This window comes from Pleurodeles waltl, chromosome 10 (genome assembly GCF_031143425.1).
Source record: "Pleurodeles waltl isolate 20211129_DDA chromosome 10, aPleWal1.hap1.20221129, whole genome shotgun sequence".
In the NCBI taxonomy this organism is placed as follows: domain Eukaryota; kingdom Metazoa; phylum Chordata; class Amphibia; order Caudata; family Salamandridae; genus Pleurodeles; species Pleurodeles waltl.
In genome coordinates, this window is record NC_090449.1 from 437,478,519 (window position 1) to 437,503,723 (window position 25,205).

Genomic DNA, 25,205 nt, shown 5'->3' on the forward strand with positions numbered 1-25,205 from the left:
TCCACCCAGACCGCACATATTGTTCCAGTGACCTGCTAAGACCGGATCAGGCAGAGAACTTCACTCATCTGCCTCTCAAACCCACTACCAAGTATATCTGATAGAGAGTTTTAGTTGAATATTTCTTACCTTAGAATCCCTCACCTTAGATTAGTTACCTTAGAATTTCACCCAGTGGCGTCGGTCAACTCCGTGGGGCGTCGTGGTCCCCGTGATGACGTCGGTAGTAGTATATAGACTCTGCCTCAGCGCAGTGACGTCCGTTCTTCTCTTTCTGTGCCATGCACTAATCCAGAGATAGCAACCATAGGTCAATTTTTGATCGACTTCGACACTTTTGTTGAGTTTTTTACTAAATTTTGGTGCGTAAAGGATGTCCCTGAAGATCGGTTTCAAGCTTTGCAAGGACTGTCACCCCATGATGTCAGTAATGGATCCACACAGGGTCTGTTTGTGGTGCCTGGAGTGCGACCACGACCTGAAGTTGTGCTGCGAGTGCCAGGTCATCCACCCAAAGGCATTGAGGGAGCGCTCCCTCAAGCTTAAGGTGTCCCGGCGCCTGACTCTGTATTGTTCCCGGTCTTGCTTGAGAGGAAGGTCTCGAGACTGCTCGGGGAGTCACCACCACTTGTCATCCTCCACGTCGGGTCACTCAGGTAAGAAGAAGTCAAAGAAGGCTAGGCATCCTTCGACTTCACCCTGTTGCTCTGCTGATGTGACACGGGAAGAGCGTCGACACTCTAGGCCTCTGTCCTCTGAGCCTACTTCTGGGTCCAATCTGGGAGCTGGAGTGACCCCTGCCCAACTGAAAGAATTCTGTGGGGCCATGTGTTTCATTTTTGGGCAGTCCTACCCCTCTTTTGGCATATTCGGGCTGTGGGGGTTCGGATATGGGCCCTTTGAGTTCTGCACCGGTGGCTCCAGGCCCGGCCACCAAGGTCCCCTGCATATCCGCTACCAGATCATACCGACGCTGGTCGTACCTTTGAGACCTTCCCCGGCGCTGGTTCGACTGTCGACGCTCCGAGCGTCGGTTGTACCCACGATGACGTTGACCCGATCCTAATCCTCGATGAGTCAGAGCGGTGTCGGCCGACGCCGACTTAGTCTTCAATGGGGTTCCTTCACCCCAGGTTGGATTGAGACCCTTATTCTTATGGGCATGAATACGGGGAAGGATTGGAGGGGACCCTGGACCCTTATGAATAACAGGATGACTCTAATATGGACTGGGCACAGGAATTGGGTGACACCAGTGGTCTGAATACTTCTTCAGAGGCTGGCATTCTTTCTCCTCCTACCGTGGCTAAGGCGGAGGGAGACACTTATTCTGTGGTGGTCAGTAGGGAGGATGAGGTCCTTGGACTTTAGCTGCCTACTGATGAAGTCAGGTCTAATCTCTTGACGGAGGTGCTTCAACCAGGGGCTTCCACATCTGAGCCTCTCCTTTCCTTCAATGAAGCCCTCACTGATATCCTTCTGGGTACTTGGTCTAGACCGAGCAAAGGGGCTCCTGTGAACAGGATGATCGCTCGCCGCCATTGGCACACCCTGAAAGACCCTAAATTCCTGTCCCAACACCCCACACCTGAGAGCCTTGTTATCCAGGCATCCTCTTCATCTGGCGCATTCCCTTCCGCACCTCCGGATCGGGAATCAAAGAGACTGGACCAACTTGAGAAGAAGATTTTTTTTCCTTCAGTCTGGCGTTGCAGTCAGTGAACAATGCATGCCTTTTGGGCCGTTATACTCACTCCTTGTGGGATACAGTCGCACACGTCTTGTCGCAGATTCCGGAGGAGGCCTGGACTATCATTTCCCAAGCAGTTGCTGATGGAAGTGACATGACGAAGATCAGTATCCAATGTGGGCTGGACATGACCGACTCTATGGGTAGATCTGTTGCATCGACGGTGGCCTTAAGGTGCCACACCTGGTTGAGGACATCTGGTTTCTCAGGGGATGTCCAACAGACCCTTATGGACATGCCCTTTGATGGCACCCGTCTCTTTAGAGACAAGGCGGACTTGGCGCTTGAGAGGTTCAAGGACTCCCTCTGCCTTTCAACTGCCCTCATCCCCAACAGTCCACCTTTCACCCCTTTTTGTTGCCACGGAAGGGGCTTCCTGTCGTGTCCCTTTCCCAGCCTCCGTGCCACCCATGCTGTTCAGCCACTGCGTGGCCAGGGATGCAGAATCCCACGGGCTTGTGGGACAGGAAACCAGAGGTCTACCTAGTCCATCCCTGCTGCCTCCAAGCCTTCCTAGTCCGTCCCCCCACTCCAGATCAGTTGGCAACAGGATTCACCATCACGTTCCCCTCTGGGAATCCATCACTACCAACAGGTGGGTTTTGCAAATCATCCGGAGGGGCTGCCCCCTCCCCTTCAAGACTTCCTCTCTGGCCATGCCTCCATCCTACGGCCGACTACCGGAGGATCACCTGGCACTTCACCGTCAGGAAGTCATATCTCTCTTGGCCAAGGGAGCCATAGAGACTGTCCCTGCACCAGAAGTATGTTGTGGTTGTTCTTCCCACTAATTTCTGGAGCCCAAAAAGGACAAGGGCTTATGTCCTATCCTAGACCTTGGGCCCTCAATCTCTTCCTCAAAAAGGAGATGTTCAAAATGCTCACCCTGGCTGAGGTTCTGTCTGCCGTGGACCCAGGAGACTGGATGGTAGCGTTGGACTTGAAGGACGCTTATTTCCATATCCCCATCTTCCCCGCCCACAGACGTTACCTACAATTCGTAGTATGTAAAGAGCACTTTCAATTTACTGTACTTCCCTTTGACCTTCCAGCCCCTCTGTGTTCATGAAAGTGATGGCAGGGGTGCAGCTCATCTCTGCAGATTGGGGGTTTAATAATTCCCCAAACTCGACTAGTGGCTGTTGAAGGTGGACATGCCCTAGAAAGTCATCTCCCAACTTCAGACTATGGTGAACCTTTTGCACATGCTGGGGTTCACTATAAATGTGCGGAAGTCACACCTGACTCCCTCTAAGATGCTCCCTTTCATTAGAGCTGTTTTGGACACATTGCAGTTTTGGGCCTATCCTCCCGAAAACGGAGTCCAAGATATTCAGGCTATGATTCCGATCTTTCAGCCTCTATCCTGGGTTTTGTGAGTGCCTGCTGTCCTCCTTTCCTTCCTTCTCACTAATTTGTCCCTGCACTCTGCCCAGGTTTGTGCATGCCTGCTGCCTGCCTTTCCCTTCTTCTCATTGATTTTTCCTTGCGCTCAGAATGGTTTTGTGCATGCCTGCTGCCTTCCTTTCCCTCCTTCTCACTGGTTTGTCCTTGCGCTCAGTCCAGTTTTGTGTGTGCTTGCTGCACATCTTTCCCTCCTTCTTGTTGCTTTTTCCTTGCGCTGAGCCCAGGTCTATGCGTGCCTGCTGTTTTGCCTTTCCCAACTTCTCAGTACTTTCTCCTGAACTCAGCTCAGTTTTGTTCATGCCTGCTTCCTTCCTCACCCAGTTTCCTACTGCTTTCTGCTTGCGCTCAGCCTGGTTTTGTGTGTGCATGCAGCCCTCTTTTCCCTCCTCACTGCTTTGACCTTGCTCTCAGCCCGGGTTTGCCTGTGCCTGCTGCATGTCTTTCCCTCCTTCTCATTGCTTTTTCCTTGTGCTCAGCCTCAGCTGTCCGTGCCTGCTGCCTGCCTGAAGCAGAGTTCTAAAAAGGCTGCCAACACTTCCTGTTTGAAGTTTTGGCAGCCAATCAGATCTCAGCACAAGATCTTCCTGGATCCTCAGCCCTAGTTATGCACACTTATTTTCCCTTTAATATCTTGAAAACTACTGAATGGATTTAAAGCAAATGACAAAAAGGGACATTGATGTACCAAATATTATCTTTCCGTCCAGCGGGTTGCAGGCATGTCTAAAGAGTCTCCGTTTGACACATCATTCTGAAACTTTGCATGCACAACATGACCCTAGAGGGTACTTGTTTTAAAAAGAATTGCGAAGATTTGTCAGGCGGTTCCAAAGATATAGGCAAGTCAAAAAACACTTTTTCTATGGATACTAACTCCTAAATATAACTACCTACTGAAGACCTCCAGTAGGTAATATACATACGTGGTGCAAGAGCGACGCAAAGATTACATGTTATTTATGAAGCTACACAAGGCCACTTTGCGTGTATCTGAGTGGCTTCATAAATCTGGAAAAAGGCAATGCAGGGCAAATTGCTGCATTGCCTTACTCTGCCTTGGTAAGGCTTTCCTAGGCGTTGGATGGGTGTTCCCCATGTAACTCCCATGATTTTTGATGCAATCCCAGATTTTCCAGAACTGGTAGGCCTGGGAATGCGCCTTCTCAGGTTAGGTGTAAGGTGAAGAAAGATCTTTATTTATCCTTGTTACTTCCTCTCAGGATTGATTTTGTGCCTGCACAAAAATAATCCTGCATGCAGCACAGGCAGCCAAAAGAGCACTGGAGCATGAGAAAAATGCAGGAATGCACCACATTGCCATAAATAGGGCCCATTCCTGCCCTTTTCCTGTCACACCTCATTATGAGTTTGAGTATGAGGACGCTACCGGCCATGACTATTACGCCCCTCTTGAGAATATTACTACGGGCATGGGCAGTGCAGGGACCCCCGGTGCCCCTGGCACTGGTTTTCTACCAGCCTTGAAAGGCTGGCAGAAAGCGGAGTTGTAATCAGCCAGGCAGCACCAAGTTGAGCGCCGCCCTCGCTGAGTACAACTCAGGAAGCCGTCACCATGTCTGGAGTCATGTTCCTTGTGGGTACGGCGGTCTTTAGGTGGTCTGCCCACCAGGGTTGTAATGTGGCAGTCGGACTGCCGGGAGTGCAGTGTTCTCAGACCGCTGCACTCTTAATGAGGGCTAAAGTCTTAAATATGCCTCTATCTCTTATGTGACTTTGAGGTCACTATCATCACTCACATGTTTGGGGACTGGACCATTCACCAACGTGAAGAGGAGGGGGGGGTAGACCATTATTAACCTACCCACCCTGCATTGCGGTGTGTCTCTTCCACTCCCCTTCATTAGGAAAATGCATGAGTTATAGTTACTTCAGTCAACTAAAACTGGTGAATTTCAGTGTGTTTTTTAGTATGAAATGTTACTTTTAAACTGACATTTTCCACTAGGTGTAATGTCACTTTAACCTTTGTTTTTTCACTGTTTATATACAAAAATGGAGGTAAGGTAGTTTGCAAGTTTTAGGTGGAGAGCATCTCCTTTATACTTAAGTGTACAACACTACTGACACTTTAAAACGGCTCACTTCAAATATCTGTTTTTCTTGCAGAGATTATAAGGATAGATTTGGCACAGTGCCATCCTTGCTGAGCTAGCAAATTTACATAACCTTTTGCCAATTTTCAGCAAACCCTTTAGGCATAGGATTAGCCAGACTTTAAGTGGCTCATGGAAGGGGGCCATAAGGTCCTCCCCCGTTTTCTAGTGAATGCCGGGCCCCTGGAGAATAGAGTCCCTGGGACCTTAAGTGCCTTTTTAATGTAAACACTACTAAAACTAAAAGTTAACAAACCTATATGCTACAAATGTATGTAAAAGAAATATTAAAACAATATTTACACATTAAACAAAATTAAATTAATAATATTGGTAGTAATGAAAAAATTTAAAACAAGATATTAACAAAAACATACCGTACAATTAGCTAAATAACAAACTAATATAAAATATAAATTCAAATGAAAAATAGAAGATTTTAGAACAATAAAGTAAACATAAAGTGACAAAATTTAAAAAAATACACCAGTAATTCAAAGACAGCAAAAATAAATTATGTAACTACAGTTTAAAAAATAAAGTAGGAAAAAGTGGTACGCTTAGAAGAGGTTACTTTTCCCACTCCAATGTAAACAAAATGAGGTTCAGTGTTGAACTTCAGAGGTGTTAGATTTAGTATTCCCAGTCTAATTTAAGCAATAATAAGGATAGCACTGGACTTGGATTTTCTATCTCCACTCCATTCTAAGCAACAAAAGGGAAAGTGTAGTACTTCAAAAAAGGTACATGTAACATTTGAACAGCCATTAATAATGCATATTTAAATAATTACCAATATTAAATTAATAGAACATCTGTAAACTAAATACATTTACACTATATACATGTAATGAAAGTGTGCATTTTGGTATAAAAATACAAAATGAAATACATATTTAAAAACACCAAACATGAATTTACATGAAAATCAAGTAAAAAATAGATAATTATCAATTGAATATTTACAAACACCTAGCTACTAAATTATTAATTATACTATAAATAAATAAGATAGATTTAAAATCACAAATTAAACTAAAATAAATGAAATAGCAAATATACAATTAAAACATTTAAATATTAACCAATTAAATATTTAATGTACATATGTCATTTACCTTAAATTAAATAACATTAAAAACAATTCTTTTTAACCCCTCCTGTGCCAGGCCTTTTTTTGCCTATTTGGAATAGTTCTCGCTTAGGCCCTCCATAACTTTTTGTCCACATAAGCTAACCACGCCAAATATGCGCACTGTTTTTCCAACATCCTAGGACTTCTAGAGGTACCCAGACTTTGTGGGTTCCACTGAAGGAGACCAAGAAATTAGCCAAAATACAGTGAATTCTTTTTTTTTTTTATTGGAAAAAAGGGCTGCAGAAGAAGGCTTGTGGTTTTTCCCCTGAAAATGGCATCAACAAAGAGTTTGTGGTGCTAAAATCACCAGCTTCCCAGCTTTCAGGAACAGGCAGACTTGAATCAGAAAACCCAATATTTCAACACAATTTTGGCATTTTATGATTTTTATTGTGCTTTCAGCCTACTTCCAGTCATTGACAGAAATGGGTGTGAAACCAATGCTGGATCCCAGAAACCTAAACATTTCTGAAAAGTAGACAAAATTCTGAATACAGCAATGGGTAATTTGTGTGGATCCTACAAGGGTTTCCTGCAGAAAATAACTGAAATAAAAAAATATTGAAATTGAGGTGAAAAAAACAGCCATTTTTCTCTACGGTTTACTGTATAACTTTTTCCTGCAATGTCAGAGTTTTGAAAGCAATATACTGTTACGTCCGCTGGACTCTTCTGGTTGCGGGGATATATAGGGCTTGTAGGTTCATCAAGAACCCTAGGCACCCAGAGCCCATAAATGAGCTGCACCTTGCAGTGGGTCTTCATTCTGTACCAGGTATACAGCAATTAATTTGCTGAAATATATAAAGAGTGAAAAATAGGTATCAAGAAAACCTTTGTATTTCCAAAATGGGCACAAGATAAGGTGTTGAGGAGCAGTGGTTATTTGCACATCTCTGAATTCTGGGGTGCCCATACTAGCATGGGAATTACAGGGCATTTCTCAAATAGACGTCCTTTTTACACACTGTCTTATATTTGGAAGGAAAACATTTAGAGAAAGACAAGGGGCAATAACACTTGTTTTGCTATTCTATGTTCCCCCAAGTCTCGTGATAAAAATGGTACCTCACTTGTGTGGGTAGGCCTAGTGCCCGCGACAGGAAATGCCGCAAAACACAACGTGGACACATCACATTTTTCCACAGAAAACAGAGGTGTTTTTTGCAAAGTGCCTACCTTTGGATTTTGGCCTCTAGCTCAGCCGCCACCTAGGGAAACCTACCAAACCTGTGCATTTTTGAAAGCTAGAGACCTAGGGGAATCCAAGATGGGGTGACTTGTCGAGCTCTCACCAGGTTCTGTTACCCAGAATCCTTTGCAAACCTCAAAATGTGGCAAAAAAAACACTTTTTCCTCACATTTCGGGGACAGAAAGTTCTGGAATCTGAGAGGAGTCACTAATTTCCTTCCACCCAGCGTTCCCCCAAGTCTCCTGATAAAAATGGTACCTCACTTCTTGTGTGGGTAGGCATAGTGCCCGCGACAGGAAATGCTCCAAAACACAACGTGGACACATCAATTTTTTTCTACAGAAAACAGAGGTGTTTTTTGCAAAGTGCCTACCTGTGGATTTTGGCCTCTAGCTCAGCCGCCACCTAGGGAAACCTACCAAACCTGTGCATTTTTTTAAACTAGAGACCTAGGGGAATCCAAGATGGGGTGACTTTTTGAGCTCTCACCAGGGGCCATATGTACAAAAGCTTTTTCCCATAGACACAGAATGGGTAAAATCCTTTCGTACATCTGGCCCCAGGTTCTGTTACCCATAATCCTTTGCAAACCTCAATGTGGCTAAAAAAAACACTTTTTCCTCACATTTCGGTGACAGAAAGTTCTGGAATCTGAGAGGAGCCTCTAATTTCCAACCAGAGTTCCCCCAAGTCTCCCGATAAAAATGGTACCTCACTTGTGTGGGTAGGCGTAGTGCCCGCAACAGGAAGTGCCCCAAAACACTATCTGGACACATCAAAATTATCAAATAGAAAACTATCTGTTTTTTCAAAAGGGGGCGGGGCCACTTGCGTTTTTGGTCCTGGGCTCCGCAGCCATCTAGGGAAACCTACCAAACCCAGACATTTCTGAAAACTAGACACCAGAGGGAGTCAAGGGAGGTGTGACTTGCGTGGTTCCCCCCTATATTTTCTTACCCAGAATCCTCAGCAAACCGCAAATCTAGCTAAAAAATCACATTTTTCCCACATTTCTGTGTGGGATCACTGCACCGGGACAAATTTCTTACCACCCAACGTTGCACTCAGTCTCCTTGTAAAAATGATACCTCACTTGTGTAGGTGGGCTAAGTGTTTGTGACAGGGAAGAGCCAAAAACACGTCGACATTGAGGGGGAACCAAAGTGGGTCCAAAAGGGCAGTTTGAAAAAAATCATTTTTAGGCTGACAAGTGCAGCAGAAATTTTATTTGTATAGATGAGACAATGCTGGGTGGTAGGAATATTGTGGATTCCGGCAGATTCCGGAAGGTTCCATCACAAAAATGTGGAAAAAATGTGTGCTTTCCAGCAACGTTGCAGGCTTGCAGGGCATTGTGGGTAAGGAAATGGTGTGGGGTGCATGTGAAGCACACCACCCTGGAATCAACTAATTGTTTAGTTTTCAGATGTGTCTAGGTCTTGTGGATTTTTCTACATGGCAGCGTCCCAAAGTAAAAAAAAGTGCAGCCCTCACCATTCCAAGTGGGACGATTTTGAGAGTTACCAAGCTCTCATGGCCTAAATGTAAAACAAAAAACAAAAATAATCAAATGTCCTCTTGCTTGCCATGGGATAAGATGTTTTAGTGTGCGGGGAGAGCTGAAAGACTGTTAGCCCCTTCATCAGTTCGGGTGGGGGCATAACCAGGCCCATACTGGTTGGTAGCCACCACCCCACTATTTTCTTCTTTTTTTATTTTTTTTTATTGCCTGGCATCTAGTAGACTTTCTGTCCCCCTGGGGTGTGGATCGGGGGTAATTGCCCAATCTGCCCACTGGTGGGCAGAACAACTTTGGCCCCATTTATATAGGGTGGGGGTATGGCCATAGCCCCCTAACCTCTTATTCCGAAAAAAAAAATCTTCCCTGGTCTCTGGTGGGCTTTCTTGCCCCCCTTGGGGGCAGATAGGCCTTCCAAAATAGGCCAGTCTGCCCCCATGGGGGGCAGTTATGGCCAACAGTAATGTGCCCCCATGGGGAGAGACCCTTGCCCAAGGGGCTACCCCCTCAAAACAAAACACACACACCAATCCATGGTGTCTAGAGGTTTCTGCCCCCTTTGGGGGCAAAGTGGCCTAACAAAAATAGGCTGATCTGCCCCCCAGAAATGGCCTAAATACAATTTGCCCCCCAGGGGAGCGACCCTTGTCTAAAGGGGTCGCTCCCCATACATAAAAACATATATATATATATATATATATCCCTGGTGTCTAGAGGTTTCTGCCCCCCCCCCCCGGGGGCAGATCCGCCTAATTACATTAGGCCGATCTGCCTCCAGGGGGGCAGGAAAGGCCTAAAAATATTTTGCCCCCCCCCACCTCAGGGAGTGGCCGCTCCCCTTATTCGTTAGTATAAAAAAAATAAAAATTCTCTGGTGTCTTGTGGTTTCTGCCCCCGGGGGGGCAGAAATGGCCTAATAATAATTTCCCCCCCAGGAGCGACCCTTGCCTAAGGGGTCGTTCCCCAAGACATTAAAAAATAAAAGTAAACAAAAACATTTTTTATCCCTGGTGTCTATTGGTTTTCTGCCCCCCTCCCCTGGGGCAGATCGGCCTAATAATATCAGGCCAATCTGCCCCGGGGGGTGGGGGGGGGGGCAGAAATGGCCTAGAAATAATTTGCCCCCGAGGAGCAGCCCTTGCCCAAGGGGCCGCTCCCCTTACTTCAAATAGCCCACAAAAATATATATTCCCTGGTGTCTAGTGGTTTCTGCCCCCCTGGGGGCAGATCGCAAGGCCAATCTGCCCCCAGGGGGGCAGAAATGGCCTAATAATAATTTGCTCCTCAAACATTAAAAAAAAAATAAAAAAAAATAAAGAATCATTTTCCTGGTGTCTAGTGGATTTCTGGCCCCCGGGGGCAGATCGGCCTAATAATTTTAGGCCGATCTGCCCCTAGGAGGGACAGAAACAGCCCAAAAACAAATTGCCCCCCTGGAGAGCGGCCCTCGCCCAAAGGGACGCTCTCCTTATTGAGTAAATAATAAAAAATAAAAAAAATCCCTAGTGTCTAGTGGCATTTCTGCTGCCCGATCGCATCGCGATCGGGCAGCATAATTGCTCAGAGAAGCCTGAAAGGAGAGGAAAGGCGTTTCCTCTCCTTTCAGGCTTCTCTGGCCCCTCCACGTGATCGGAGGAGAAATGCTTTGCATTTCTCCTCCGATCGGCGCTGGAAGCTGAGCTGGAGGGAAGGCCTCTGACGTCATCAGATGCCACGGGGGGGGGTGCGGGTGGAAGGGGAAGCGATTCTCCTTCCATCCCTGCCTAGGGGGGATGGGTGTGCCTGGCCATCGGGGGGAGCGCTAGCGCTCCCCCCGGGGGCCCATAGCTGGACGAGGTGATCTCGTCCAAGGCACAGGGGAACCGGCGCCTTGGACGAGATCACCTCGTCCTGGGCACACAAGGGGTTAATTGAATAACTTCTCCACCCAATTACCATACAAAACCAACCTGCTACTATATTATCTACTAAAAAAAAATGACACATTTAAAATTACAATCTATATTTAGTAAAAACAACAATTATACTACTGTTACCAACACCTACAATAAATATGCTAACTATATATATATATATATACATGAATCAATATTGGTTTCATTCACCATAGTTAGCATGTGACCATTTTGAGAATGTCCCTTTTCCCATAACAAATATAGTTGCACAACGGTCAGTGATTTTCTTTACCCTGACACAAAAGGACAACAAGCCCAAATAAAAAGTGGTGTTTAATACTCTATATAAATTATGCCCACTCTTGAAAACATGCTTTTCAACTTTGTGAATGACTCCTATGTTTATCAGGGGCACGTTTTAAGCTTTCTTGTCCCACATAAATGGCTCTGGTGCATGACTATAAAATTGCTTTATCTTTTTCTGACAAAGGATTCACCAGCATCTTCGAGGAAGCCTAGTTGTATCCCCCACATACACTGACATTCTGAGTTTTTTATTCCCATGAAAAAGACAGCTAAACGTTAGCCAATTGAACTTTTTCTACTCTCAATTTGTGAGGCATGCATATATAATTTGGCCTTCAAATTACTAGGCCTTCAGTGCTATCAAAAACTATTGTGGTTAACCTGGGCACTTCTGAATGTGTCTTTTGCTATGAAGAAGGCAGTTGTGCCACTACCAAACTATATTTTTCTTGTGGAAAAAAGCATAAGCCTTGTTTAAGAGGTCATATTTTACATCTCTAATATGAAATGTGGGTTCTCAAACGGATTTTTCCATCTTTATAAAAGACTCCCATGTTTCACATGGGCACTGCTTGAGAATGTGTCTTTTCCCCTATAAAGGTGGGTGTACCACTGCCATTGTGATTTTGTTCTACTCTTGCCCAAAGTCTAGACCCGTTTGGAAATCCAGCTATATGTTCCGCATACAGAATTTGTGATTCCAAACACAGCAACTGTTTTAACTTTGTTAAACAGGTTTTATGTATCTAAATACAGATATTTATGGAGTATGAGCCTAGGTGACTATGACGAGAGCCCCAGGAGCAGGTAGAAGAAATACTCTGGGAGTAAGGAGAGCTTTGAGAGGAGAGGGCCAGTACATTCTTGAATTCTAGAGACAAAAATAAAAAAGATATGCCAGTGCTTACATCTATATCTCCAGTGTAATCATTCAAAAGGGTCAGAAAGAATCTGTATGTGAAGTTTGCCAGAAATAGTTTTATCTTCCTTATAAAGACTAGTTAAGTGGTGGCTAGAAAACAGAATGATATTTGGATTTTTAAGGAAGTGTGGACCTTCATGGATAAACACAGTTTAAATCAGTTAATGTTGCATTTGAAGTGGGGATTTTTAGATTAATTTGATAATCCCAGGCTCTCTCATGTGAGGGCTTGAATATCCACATTATCACCCCCCACATGTGTATTAAAAAAAATAACATTCACATCTGGGGGTACCTTGGTGTTGAATAACAGATGGTTACTGTTAACTAAGTCAGTTTTGCTCATTTTATAAACATTGGAAGGATGGAAGGCTGAGTGGAAGCAGCAGGATTTAAATGTGTGAGTAGTAGGTCAAACCCACATCCCTCAAGTGGATACATTAGTTTACTAAACCACCAGGCTAACACTATCTCCTTTGGGTCTTAAGTATAACTATCATTGCACACATCACTGTGGAGACTTGAATATGATTATAATCACACCGTCACTGTGGGGCTCTGACCATGACTATAATCATGCACTGCCTCTTTGGGGACCTGGGCATCCCTATAATCACAAACTGTCAGTGAGGACATGGGCATCAATATAACCAATATCACTCTAGCTTTGCTGGGAATTGAACATAACTGTCATCACACAATATCTCTATGGAGCACCGGGATAACACTATGACACATCATCTCTGTGGAGACCTGGACATCAATATAACCACAAGCTATCTTTGCTGGGACTTGGCCATCAATGTAATTAATCACACACTCTCTTTGCAGGGAATTGAACATGAGTATCATCACACGCTATCTCTGTAGGGACCAGGGAATATCTATAACCACACGCTATCTCTGTGGGGACATGGGCATCAATATAATCAAGCCTTAATTTTGTGGAGACTTGAACATTACTATCATCACATATTATCTCTGCAAAGACATCAAAATATCTATCATACAAGACTGCCCCCACATGGACTTGAACTTCACAGTCCTCAGAAACATTCTCTACAGGTCCATAATCACTAACTGTGACTCCCCATTATCAGTCACTATCTACTTGGGATCTGTGTCGATAATCACACAATATCTCTGCAGGACTTGATCATGACTATAATCACACATCTATGCAGGTGTCTGGGCATCACTGTTATCACATACTATCTCTGTACGGACATAAGCATGATTAATATAATACACCATGTCTCCTGGAACTTGCACATTTGTATCATAACGCTTTATATCGAGGGATTTGAATATGACTTTAATCACGCACTATCTCTTATGGGACTTGAACATGAATATAATTGCACACTGTGTCTAAACACTAGGGGTTTATTTACAAGCCCCGTGCGCCACTGGAGCGTCTCTTTTTTTTATGCTTCTGCGACGTACAGTGCAGACACATATCAACAAGGCCATGTAAAGCCACTGTGCATGACTTTTCATGGCCTTGTAGATATGGTGTAAGGCAACACAGCGTAACTCGCTGCGTTGCCTCAGAATGTGTCAGGGAGGCATGCCGTGAGAATTGCTGTGGGTGTTGACACTGCCCCAGATTTACAACATAGCATAAATCTGGAGCAGTGCCAAAAATCTACACCTCTACAGAACAGGTGTAATGAGTTGAAATGTTTACATTCTTTCTTCTTTTTGCCTCTTGTTCACGTGCTGCATTCTGCAGAACAAGGGGAACAGTTCTAGTGCTTGTTTTTGTGCAGGAAGGAGTCCCTTCCTGCACAAAAACAATCATGGCAACAACACAGACACCCTGCTTTGGCGCTCAGCTGCAATTTGTGCGCTGGCACTGTGTGAAAGGGCAGGAATGCATCGTATCTTGTAGATATGGTGCATTCATGCCCTTTCAATTTGGCGTAGGACAGCACAGCAAAATGACTTCCTGCGCTGCCTACCCCAATTCTATTGTAGATAAGGTCCAAGATCTCCGGGGACCTGGACCTTACTATAGTCAGACCCTATCTTTTGGTGGGTTCAAACATAACTATCATCACACACTATCTCTGTGGGGACTTCAGCATAACTATAGTCACACACTATTTGCGCAGCAACATGGGCATAATTAATGATACCTATTTTGAATTCAGATGAGATAGTGTATTATCACACACTATCTTTGCAGGGACTTGAGTGTTAGTATAATCACACACTATCTCTGTGGGGACCTGAACATTACTATAATCACACTATCACTGTGGGGACCAGGAAATTACTATAATAACACACTATTTCTGCATGAATTGCAGCATGACTATCATCGCACACTATCTCTAGGGAGACTTAAACATGACTATAACTAAACACTATGGGCCTTATTACGAGTGTGCCGGTCTATAAACCGCCACACTTGGGGTGGCGGTCTGGACCACCACCAATTACAACCCTGGCGGTCGTACCGCCAGCTCCACCCGGACCTCAGATCCCAGAGGTCTGGAGGATGGTGGAGGACCTAATGTGCCAGGGCATGGCTGCAAGCAGCGCTGCGCTGGGGATTATGACCCCCTTCTTCTCTGCCAGCGGTTTCATGGCGGTAGCACCGCGATGAAAAGGCTGGGGGAGAACGGGTGCAGCGGACCTTAGCCCTTTGGCATGGGCAGTACAGGGGCCATCCTAGTCAGCACCATTGCAATGTTCACTGTCTGCTTTGCAGAAGGTAAACATTGTGAGGGTGCTGGTGCACCCTGCAGGAGACAGCATTGCCACTGGCACGATTACAAGCCAGAGACTATGCTATAGCCTGTTTCCTGCTAGGCCGGCGGGCAGAAACGTAAGTTCCAACCTAGCATGGAACCCATAATAGCTCCAGCGGGTAGGTTGCCGTGTAGGCGGCTGCCACCCTTTTGGGAGTTTGGCGGACAGAGTTTTCCATCTGCCAAACTCATAACGGAGCCCTATATCTCTGGGAACCTAGTCCTGACTATAGAAAGACCCTATCTTTTTGGAGGGCTTGAACATAACTATTATCACTCACTATCTCTGTGGGGACTTAAACACAACTTCAACACTATCGGTGCGGCAACCTCTGCATCACTCTAATGACAGACTATCTCATATGAATTCACCATAACTATAACCGTACACTACCTGTGCGGGGACTTGGGTGTTAGTAAAATCACACACTATCTCTGTGGGGACCAGAGTGTCCGTATAATCACACACTATCTCTGTGGAGACTTGAACATGAGTATTATTACAGTATCACTGTGAGGACCTGGGAATTACTGTAATAACATACTATTTCTGCATGATCTGCAACATGACTATCATTGTACACTATCTCTAAGGAGACCTTAACATGATTATAACTAAACACTATAGCTCCTGGGGCCTGGGCATTACTTTACTCGCACCCTATCTTTTATAGGGTTCGAACATTACTGTCATCACACACTATCTCTGTGGGGATGTGAAAATAACTATAATCACATACTATCTGTGCTGCAATCTGGGCATCACTCTAATGAGACGCTTTCTCATGTGGCTTCAACATATCTTTCATCACATGCTATCTCTGTGGGGACTTGAGTGTTCGCATAATCACACACTATCTCTTAGGGTACTTGAACGTAAATATAATTTCACATTATGGTTAATGGGACCTGAGAGTGACTATAGTTAACCAATATATCTGTGAGGACTTGTGCATCAACATAATCATGCACTATCTCAGCAAGGGCTTGAAAATGACTATCATCACACTCTCTGACAGCTCTAGAACAGTATTATATTATATTTACATGGCATACCTTTGGGGACTAATATTGCACAGACATACAAAGAAGATGATGCCTAGTGATGAAGTTCAGTAGAGAATCTCAACTTAGCTTTCCAATCTGACCACATTGCAGGATCTTTGATCTAAAATGTAGTTAACTATGTGTTTTTCCCTTGACTCTTGAGTTTTGTGAGCACTAAATAATATGCTAGATATCTGTGAATCCTTTCCATTGACTTGATATGTTATAGTTTTCTGTTGAGAAAAACATTATTATAAAGATCCATTTTCTGTGTGCTCCTAGGACATAATGAACTATTTATATATGGCAAGAGTATTAGGTAATTTAGGCAAAGCACTGAAAAATAAAATGTTGCCATGTTTTGATGAATGTATTCATTCATAAGTGCTATTCATTGAATGAGTCCCCGCAAGGATGGTAACACACGTTCAAGCCCCCACAAAGGGGGTTCTGTGTTCGCGATTAAATAAAAACTTATTTACAGATTTGAAGCAGGATCCTGTATTTTTAATTTTTTCTTAATATTTTTCTGTTATTGGTATATTTTTAAAACATTGGGAAAGCTCAGTCCCCACAAGGCAGGTGTCCACACATAGTCCCCACAAGGAGGGTAACACATGTAGGTGTAGGGGTGTGTGTGTGTGCTTTACAGAATGTCTCTGAGATAAGCCTGACTGCTTCTACCAGGGGGGTGAGCAAGGGTTATCCTAGGTGTGTGACTCCCTTACCCTGGCTAGAGTGAAGATCCCTAATTGGACAGGGTGTACACTGACTGCCAACCAGAGACCCCATTTATAACAATCAAATTAATAAAGAAACAACTATTCAAAATGCTTTCGCTCCAGGGGATTTCTACATCTTCTAAGCTCAAGATTTTATGACTTCTCTTGATTTTTCTCGATGCTTATTTTCACATTCCCTTTCATGTAAAGCACAGAAAGTATCTCCGGTTCGAGGTGGCAGGGTGCCATTATCAATTCAAAGTTCTCCCATTTGGTCTTTGATCTTCTTCGAGAATTTTCATTAAGTGAATGGCGCCGGTAGCAGTATTCTTAAGAAGAAGCGGTCATCAGGTTTTCCCATACGTAGACGACTGGCTCATCAAGGGTCCATCTTTCCAGTCTACAAGAAGGTCTGTGATGGCCTGCATGCGTCTCTGCAAAGGTCTAGGACAAAAGCTAAACAGGGGAAAGTCCTCACTAATCCTGTGAAAATGGATTACGTTCCTAGGGGCAGACCTGAAAACAGAGACAAGCAAAGCATACCCCACAAAAGAAAGGATACAGCGTATAGCACATCTAGTATCATCCCTTTGGTGCAAGCACAGGGGTCATTCAAGGACATTATTCGCATTACCTCAAGTATGAAGCTAGCAATGGCACGATGGAAGAGAGAAGACAATATTTTCCCAGGCCTATCATCATTTGCGCTTGTCTTCATTTTATTACAGTTGTCTCCCTAGAAGGGTGGGAACAACATTTTCAAGATTTGGAAATTCACAGCAAATGGGACACCCTAGGAATCCAAAATACACATAAATCTGCTAGAGATTAAATCAATGTTTCTAGGAAGTCAGTCCTTTCTCCCTAGAGTAAGGAATTTGGTAGTACTGGTGTGCACAGACAATGCCACTACTATGCTTTACCTAAACAAGCAAGAGGGAACAAAATCAAAACTACTGTTAACACAAGCACAGCACATTTGGAGATGGGTCCTTCGCCACAAAAGTTCCTGAATGGTACAACATTAGTGGGAAGAAAATGGACAGATCTGCTACACAGAACATCAAAGAAATGTTAAGAGTGGGAACTACACATGTCACAATTAATGGAAATCTCTTGTGGATGGGGTACTCCCAACCTGGATCTGTTTGCCACAGCTCAGAACAAGAGTTGTTGATTGTTTTCAAGCATGTTTCCACAAAAACAGAGTCCAGCGCACAGGAACTGTGCAGTCCGACACTAATAGCTCTGATGTGGCCAAGTCAATATTGGTTCACAAAACTGCTTCTCCATTCCAAATGGCCACATATTCCTCTAAGATCGCTATCATCTTACTGAAGAACGAGCAAGGGACAAGTGGTTCATCTAATGATAGTCACTCAGTTCATCAGCATTGCTCCTCGCGACAATGAATTTGCCTCTCTGACTATACCTAATGAATGTACGGCAGTTATTGGAAAAAGTTAGAGCCCGCACTTCAAACAAATGTTATGAAGCAAAATGGGCTAGATTTTGTTGTTGGTGTTCAAGTAAGAAACTGCATGTTTTTCAGTCTACTCCAGAGCAAATATCTATTGTGGTAGATAACCATTTTACTAGCTCTTACTTCAGCCAGGTGGATAAGGGAAATTCAAGCATTTACTCTAAATGAACCATATTTACATTTCAGAGACAATAGAATAATATTGAGGACCAATCATCGCTTTATTCTAAAGGTTCCAACCCCTTTCCGTTAAATGATCCAATTGTCTTAACTGTTTCTGATGATCTGATGACACCTTCTTGTTCTGTCAAAATTAAAGCGCCTCTGGAGGACAGGGAGTGATGTTAATCATGCAAGTATTTCATTGCTTCTCAGCTGGATCTGGTGTAACCATGTATAATGTAAACCACAAAGTGCATTAGGCTATACAATGAACATGGGTCAAATAGTCTAATAAAACCATGACAGTTTATTGAACTTTAAAAATATTACATAAGTAATAATACGTTTTAGAAATAGGTCAGTTAGTCGTTTAAATCAATAGCATAAAGCTCAGAGTATATTGCAGGAAATATTCTGATAGAACTAGATACAGTTCAGGTGTGATGAATTAATCAAAATCATTAATCGGAGGTCATAGCAGTGTGGTGGTGCTTTCTCTTAAAATGAAGGGTAAAGAATGAGCCCTCCACCCCACAAGAGGCTTCTTTTATAATGCGTTAGACAATGGAGATCATGCACTTAGCACAACTGTTGAAGAGTCATACAGTTTGGCACAATCACATCAAACAGCGGACAATATAGTTTCTGAGCTTACACACTCAGAATTATCTCAGACTTGCATATTATAGTTTGTGTCATTCCCATCCATGGTGCCTTTTGGACACCTCCATTGTTGATACAAATGTCATTTCTAAATATACAAGGACAAGTCTCCTAATGAAGAATCCCTACATGGTTCCAGTAAATGAGGCCTTGGGTAAATTCACCGTCAGTCAAAAGGTGTGCTACAGAGCTTTAAAAGGAAAAAAACAACATTCTGCATACATGAGAAAGTGACAGTAAATCTTAAAACGTTGTTTACAAAATTGCTTGTGCATGAATCATCAATATAGACAAAAAGATGACTACATGCAGAGAGATGGTTGCAAGCACACTGGACACTTGAAAATCGAGGCCTACATTTATCAACATTAGGATAAGCACAGTTTTCTTAGCATAATGACTTTGTTGCAACTACATTTTATTTATATTGTGTCAATACTATCATGCATGTAATTAAAAGATCTTTTTTAACACCAATTCTCCCAAATTTTCAAGGTCCATGTGTAACGTTCTGCTCCAGACCTGGTTTTTCTCTACATTCTGGGAGCTATAGTTTTGCTAATTCCATTATAAATTAGGACTACAAGTCCAGAATTCAAACAAAATAAACTAGTGTATAATCTCTGCGTAGCATGCGATTCGTGACTAGGTTTACACTGCAAAAGGATTTAGTTACTTACTCAGACTGAAGACTACAACTATGTACTATGGCATTGTGGACTTATGTCTCTGGACCTGACAATCAAATGACAGAATTATGCAAAACATATACATCTAAAAGCATTTAATGTTTTAAAGCTATAGTTCGAGCAAACACCCTAGTTTCTTGTTGTTGGAACTCATATTAAAGCTAATGAAGATGTGTTGTGGAAGGAAGGCGCTCTGGGGCTTGCAAGTGTGGCATGTTGGTGTTGGACGTTTTTTTCCAGATCTGAAATTTTGTTGCTGCAGACTGTCTTCAAAGTCTGCACTAAAGTAAACATGGTGATGATTATATTGAGAACTGTCATGAACCTATATCTAATAACTTGTTGGGCACAGAACTCGGGGGTTTTGTTATTTATCTGACATGACTAAAGTTAAACACAAGATCACTAGAAGTTTCACTTCCCACAAGCTCCCTATCTAACTCACTGGATCTCGATATGGGCCAAAGCTAATGGTAGATAAAGCAAGGTTTAGACCAGTTGCATTTCAGTTGCAACACGTGTTTCGTCAATGTTGAATAAGTGGCAGCTGACTTTTTCAATGCTAAAATAAATCCATATGTAAGAATGAATATAAGGAGGAGCAAACTTATTTGTGTGTAAACTCACCCAAGAGACAAGAGTCACCCAAAGCAATAGAAGCCTATGACACATTATAGAGCAGACTCCCATTGTAGTACCATCACCAGAGGAACCATCATCACCCACGTAGGAAATAGTTTTGATTTGTAATGAAAAGTATATTGTAATAAGAACTGATGGAACACTTGGGCCACCACAACCTAGTTACAGGAACATGCTCATCTTAATTCCAAAGCAGTACCCGACACCATCATTAAGTAAATACTCTATACATGCAAAAGCTTCCTACCTAGCATTTGTCGTTATAAGTGTATCCCATTACCAGTGGAAAATAATATTGTTTTAAAATAATGAGCACATGTGGACCCTCGTCAAGACATTCAGTATCCCCTTACCTTGTAACGTAAACAGTCTCAACCAGCAAAGTCCATGTATGGGCCAAGTGTATCCAACCTATTCCACAAGCTGGAAAGATACATAAAATATTCCAGTCAAATTACATATCTTGACACCCTGAATTAAACTAACCCCAACTAGCACCAAAGTCATTTTGAGGTGCTGTTCTAAATTAATTCTACTATACATGATTTCAACCACTATCCAGACCGAACATACTTCAAGTGACCGCATTCCAAGTTATTAATCATTCATGACATATATAATCCATAGTCATATGCCGATTGACAGGCTGTAGGTAGTGTTTAACCTAAGATATAATAGAACGCGCACGATAATACATCACTGTATTTTTAGAAACCGACATATCTGCAAAGGACTACATTCTGAGTAATCTTAAAGATTATGGCATAAAGAATCTATATTTGCATGCAGGATGGACACCAGTGCATGTCTTTACCATTCAAAATAAGTACATAAATAGGCAGCATGCTTTACATAGGGTGTTAACATCTAAACCTATTATTACTGGTAATAAATTAATTTTCTCTCTTACAGGGTACGGAACAAAAGCAGGGACACACAGAAAAGTATATACCATATATGACATGTGGTTAGAATTAAACCATAAGGTATGCGAGTCTGTAAGTCCGCTTATGCGTCAGAGCACACAAACATCAAAGTTAGGAGTTTCAATCTCCGTTTATTTTGGATAAAACATAACAAAAAGCTATGGGATCAAAACGCTACACTGAGCATAACATCTAAGCATGGATATACATAAGATCGCTTGCTACCCATGCAAAGTTAAACCAATTTAATGTAAAGCATAACTCACGAACGACAGGGAGAATGCACCTGTAGCACCGGGCGTCTGGCCGTTCTAGTACCTGAAACTCTGGCACCATCTTGATGGGCCTTAAATAAGGAACACTGTAATTAAAGAGTACGGTAAATCCTGTAATCTAGAGTGTAAGGAGTGTACTGCTTCAATGTGGAAAACAGGTGCCATATTGAAACCCCTTGAATTCTGAACACAACTCTAAATAGAGCGGTTCAGCAGTAAACATAAGCGCCATGTTAATCTAGATTTTAAAATAATTTCACTGCTACTCTGTACGGCACAATCATACCTTGCATAATTAATGAAATGATCAAAGTTATCTGCTAAATGTATTCTCAAAATCGGACTAATAACCCCTTTACCTGAGTAAAACAATTATCACTTAATATCACCCTGATAGATTGGGTGACTCCCTTCTAACGATCTTTGATCCCAAGTTCCTTCTGACCTCGGTAAGAAAAATGTATTTATTTATTTAGGAACGTGCTGTCTTCTTTGATCTTGCCGAGGTTCTGGGAGTCTGCAGACCATGAGCCATTACCCTCCAAAGAGCAAATCAAGGAACTATATTGGCAGTGGGTGGCCCAGAGAAAAGCCCATATCAACACTAGATGGACTTATACTACAGACTTCACTCTATTTAAGACAATCCCACTGTATGGACAATCTTTGGACTGTATTACTAACCCAGACACTAAAAAATTATATATCCAGTTCAGGATTGTTTCCCCTCCACTTAGGGTGTTTACAGCTAATTGGGCATCACAAGCAGGTATGTCACTGACTTGCCCGAGCTGTAAACACCACAACGAAACAGTACCCCAAATTGTGTTTGTTTACATGGCACACACGCCTGAAAAAGACTTGAATTAAGCCAGTTTGGCTATTAGCAGGTATAAATGAACTTTGCAACAGCACTCAGAATATTTCTGGTCCCTTTTATTAGCATGCTCGGTCGCGAAGTTCCTGGGAAGTGTGTGGACAATTAGATATAATGCTTTTGTCTGTGAAATGATCGCATATTGCTTGTTGCACCTTATTGCATGACTGTTAAGCTGTGTTCATTTCTCAAGTCAGCCTGTTGCTTATAAACGTTAACGTGAGGCTGCCTTCATTCTTGGTACAATTCTTGACTGTAGTTTTTGCAGTGCTCCTAGACATCACATCTAAATCTATTTTAATGTGTCTTTTTTGCAAATCTGCACAATTTTATATCAGCTGATTTTACCTGTTTTTTTTTTAAATATATCTAGCAAATGTCTTGTAGTATATAAGATGTCACGACTGATATTTACAGTGTAGGCCTTGTTTTCGATATACTGTTTTGTAAGGTTTTATTCTTGCTGTGTTGTTTTATGGATTTGTTTAATCCAAAATAAACATCAATTGAATTAAACTTGTTTTTATTGTTCTAAGTAAACAGATATTACTTTATGAGGTGATTGAACGCTATTTTCCATGCTAATAATTCCCTTTGCTAATTTTCTTATATGTTTTGTGATTAGATTCAAGATGCAAGAAACCATGTGAATCAAGCAATGTACCTTCTCGCAAACAGAGATGAAACTTACAAGTTTCAAACTGGGGCAGAAGTGCTCAAGGCAAGTGGCTTCCAGGATGTGATGACAATGCATTTGTTCTTTGTTCCTATGTTTCTATGAATTTCATAGCACATTTTAGTCTGTGTGAAGGCCATAATTACGCCAGCGATCATCTGGTACAGGGTCCATGAGTTGCCTGTTAAAGTTGCGGTTGCTCATTCTGGTCCTTCTTCCTAAGGTTTCAGATTGATGTCCTTTAAATTAATAAGGCACTGATTCATTAGGTAGAGTTTTCACCAGTTCCAGATCTTATGCACCATCTATTTTTTTTATTTCTTTCCCTGCCTCCCACAACCTTCCTATTGTACATATTTATTTACCTTTCAAATAAAATGTAAGTAGTGGGAAGTAATTTATAGAAAATCTTAAATTACACTGCAACACCAGGCTGTCCCGGGCACCAACACAGATGGATGCAGAAACAGTGAGCAAATCCATTTATTCCGCACAGGAGCCCATGAACATATATGTAGCATAGAGCACATTGGCATTACAAGGAATGTTCTGTTCCAAAAAAAAAAATGGGTTCTATCTACAAATTAAAGACTTAACAAATGAGGGCTTTGTTTGTCCCAACCTGCTTTGTTTATCCATTGCAGAAATATACAGACATGGATCGTAAGAAATTGCTGGGAAAAAAAAGCTATGAAATATTGATACCAAAGCACATGATGAGCAGGATTTCGAGAACAAATGTAGGTCTGCCATGAAAGACTCAAGCAACATGAGGACACAATTAAAAATAGAAAACCAGTTGCATTTGTAGAGACAAACTTCGCTACAAGAGAGGGCAGATTTTCACGTTTGGTAGGAGATTTGGCAGTCTTTGCAGACAACATTTAAGTGACAGCAATATACAAAGACAAGAGCAACATGTATCTGAAACGGTCTCAAAACTGAGCTCAGAAGTGTAGCCAGATGTGGAAGCGTGATTGGCAATTGTGGTGGGTTCTAAACCAGGCACAGTGCCATTACCAACTGTAGTGGATGAGTTGCATTTTTCAAGGATACATTGCAGTCAGAAAGGAGCCAAAAAGAGGAGGAAAAACCAGAGATGGGGCTCCAGAGGCATAAGATTCAATCAAGTCAAACCAGACACGACACAGATAACAAGGGAGTGGAAGCCTAGGACAGTCGTTAATCTCTCTGTTATAAATCTGACTCATGAAGAGCAATGCATTTTGTCCTTGCGGCTCTCGTTCTGCATAGCCAGTAAATTTCAGTATAATCAGACAAGAATAGATCTTTACACGTATTCAAGAAAACTTAAACTGAAAAGGCTTTTTGCAACCCAACATTCAGCGGGTAAGCAAAGACTAACTCCATCTGTAAGCAATCAATCGGATTTGCAGATATCTAATCTCAAATTGATGATTACCCTACATGAATTGGAAGAAAGGACACTGGGTCTCGGTGAAAGCCTGAGAGAAAGCCAGCTAATGTAAAGAAATGGGACTAGAGGTGTCTGGTCAATTTTTAACTGATTTTAAACACCTTTCAGCTTCCATTCCAGTAATGCAGCCGGATTGCTGCGATATTTTGTCGAATTTGGACATCCAAGATGTTAAACAGCTCCACATCAAAAAGTCAAATTGCAGGACCAAGTGATCAAGTGAAGAGAAGAAATATGCAAATATTATGGACAAGTTGACATAAAAGAACTGATGTGGTAATTTGGGGTTCAGATAAGGGTGAAAATACAGTGCTCTGGCAATTAGAGATGTATAAACTCGAAGTCTACACTCAATTGAATGATCCATCATGCTATGTATCAGCAACTAAGGATGAAATAAGCCAAGTCAAAATCAGATACCATCTTGTTCCATTCAAAAGGCATAATGAAGCCCTGCTAACCCAGGAAGAATCTATTTTTAGGCCACAACCTGAGAATTCCAATTTTGTACTTGATTACATAAATATGAGAAAGTTGCACCGGGGCAACCAATAATATCAACAATTGAAAGAACTTTCAAAAATACACCCAAATGCGTGGAC

General features: G+C 42.5%; 1 protein-coding gene across 1 annotated transcript in view; it reads left to right on the top strand.

The window, feature by feature from the left end:
• ROGDI (rogdi atypical leucine zipper) overlaps window positions 1-25,205 on the top strand; it is a 590,903-nt gene that overhangs the window by 227,222 nt on the left and 338,476 nt on the right. The window contains exon 6 of the mRNA XM_069210699.1: window positions 23,115-23,210. Within this exon, the coding sequence (XP_069066800.1) occupies window positions 23,115-23,210 (96 nt within the window). The remainder of the gene's footprint in view (window positions 1-23,114; window positions 23,211-25,205) is intronic.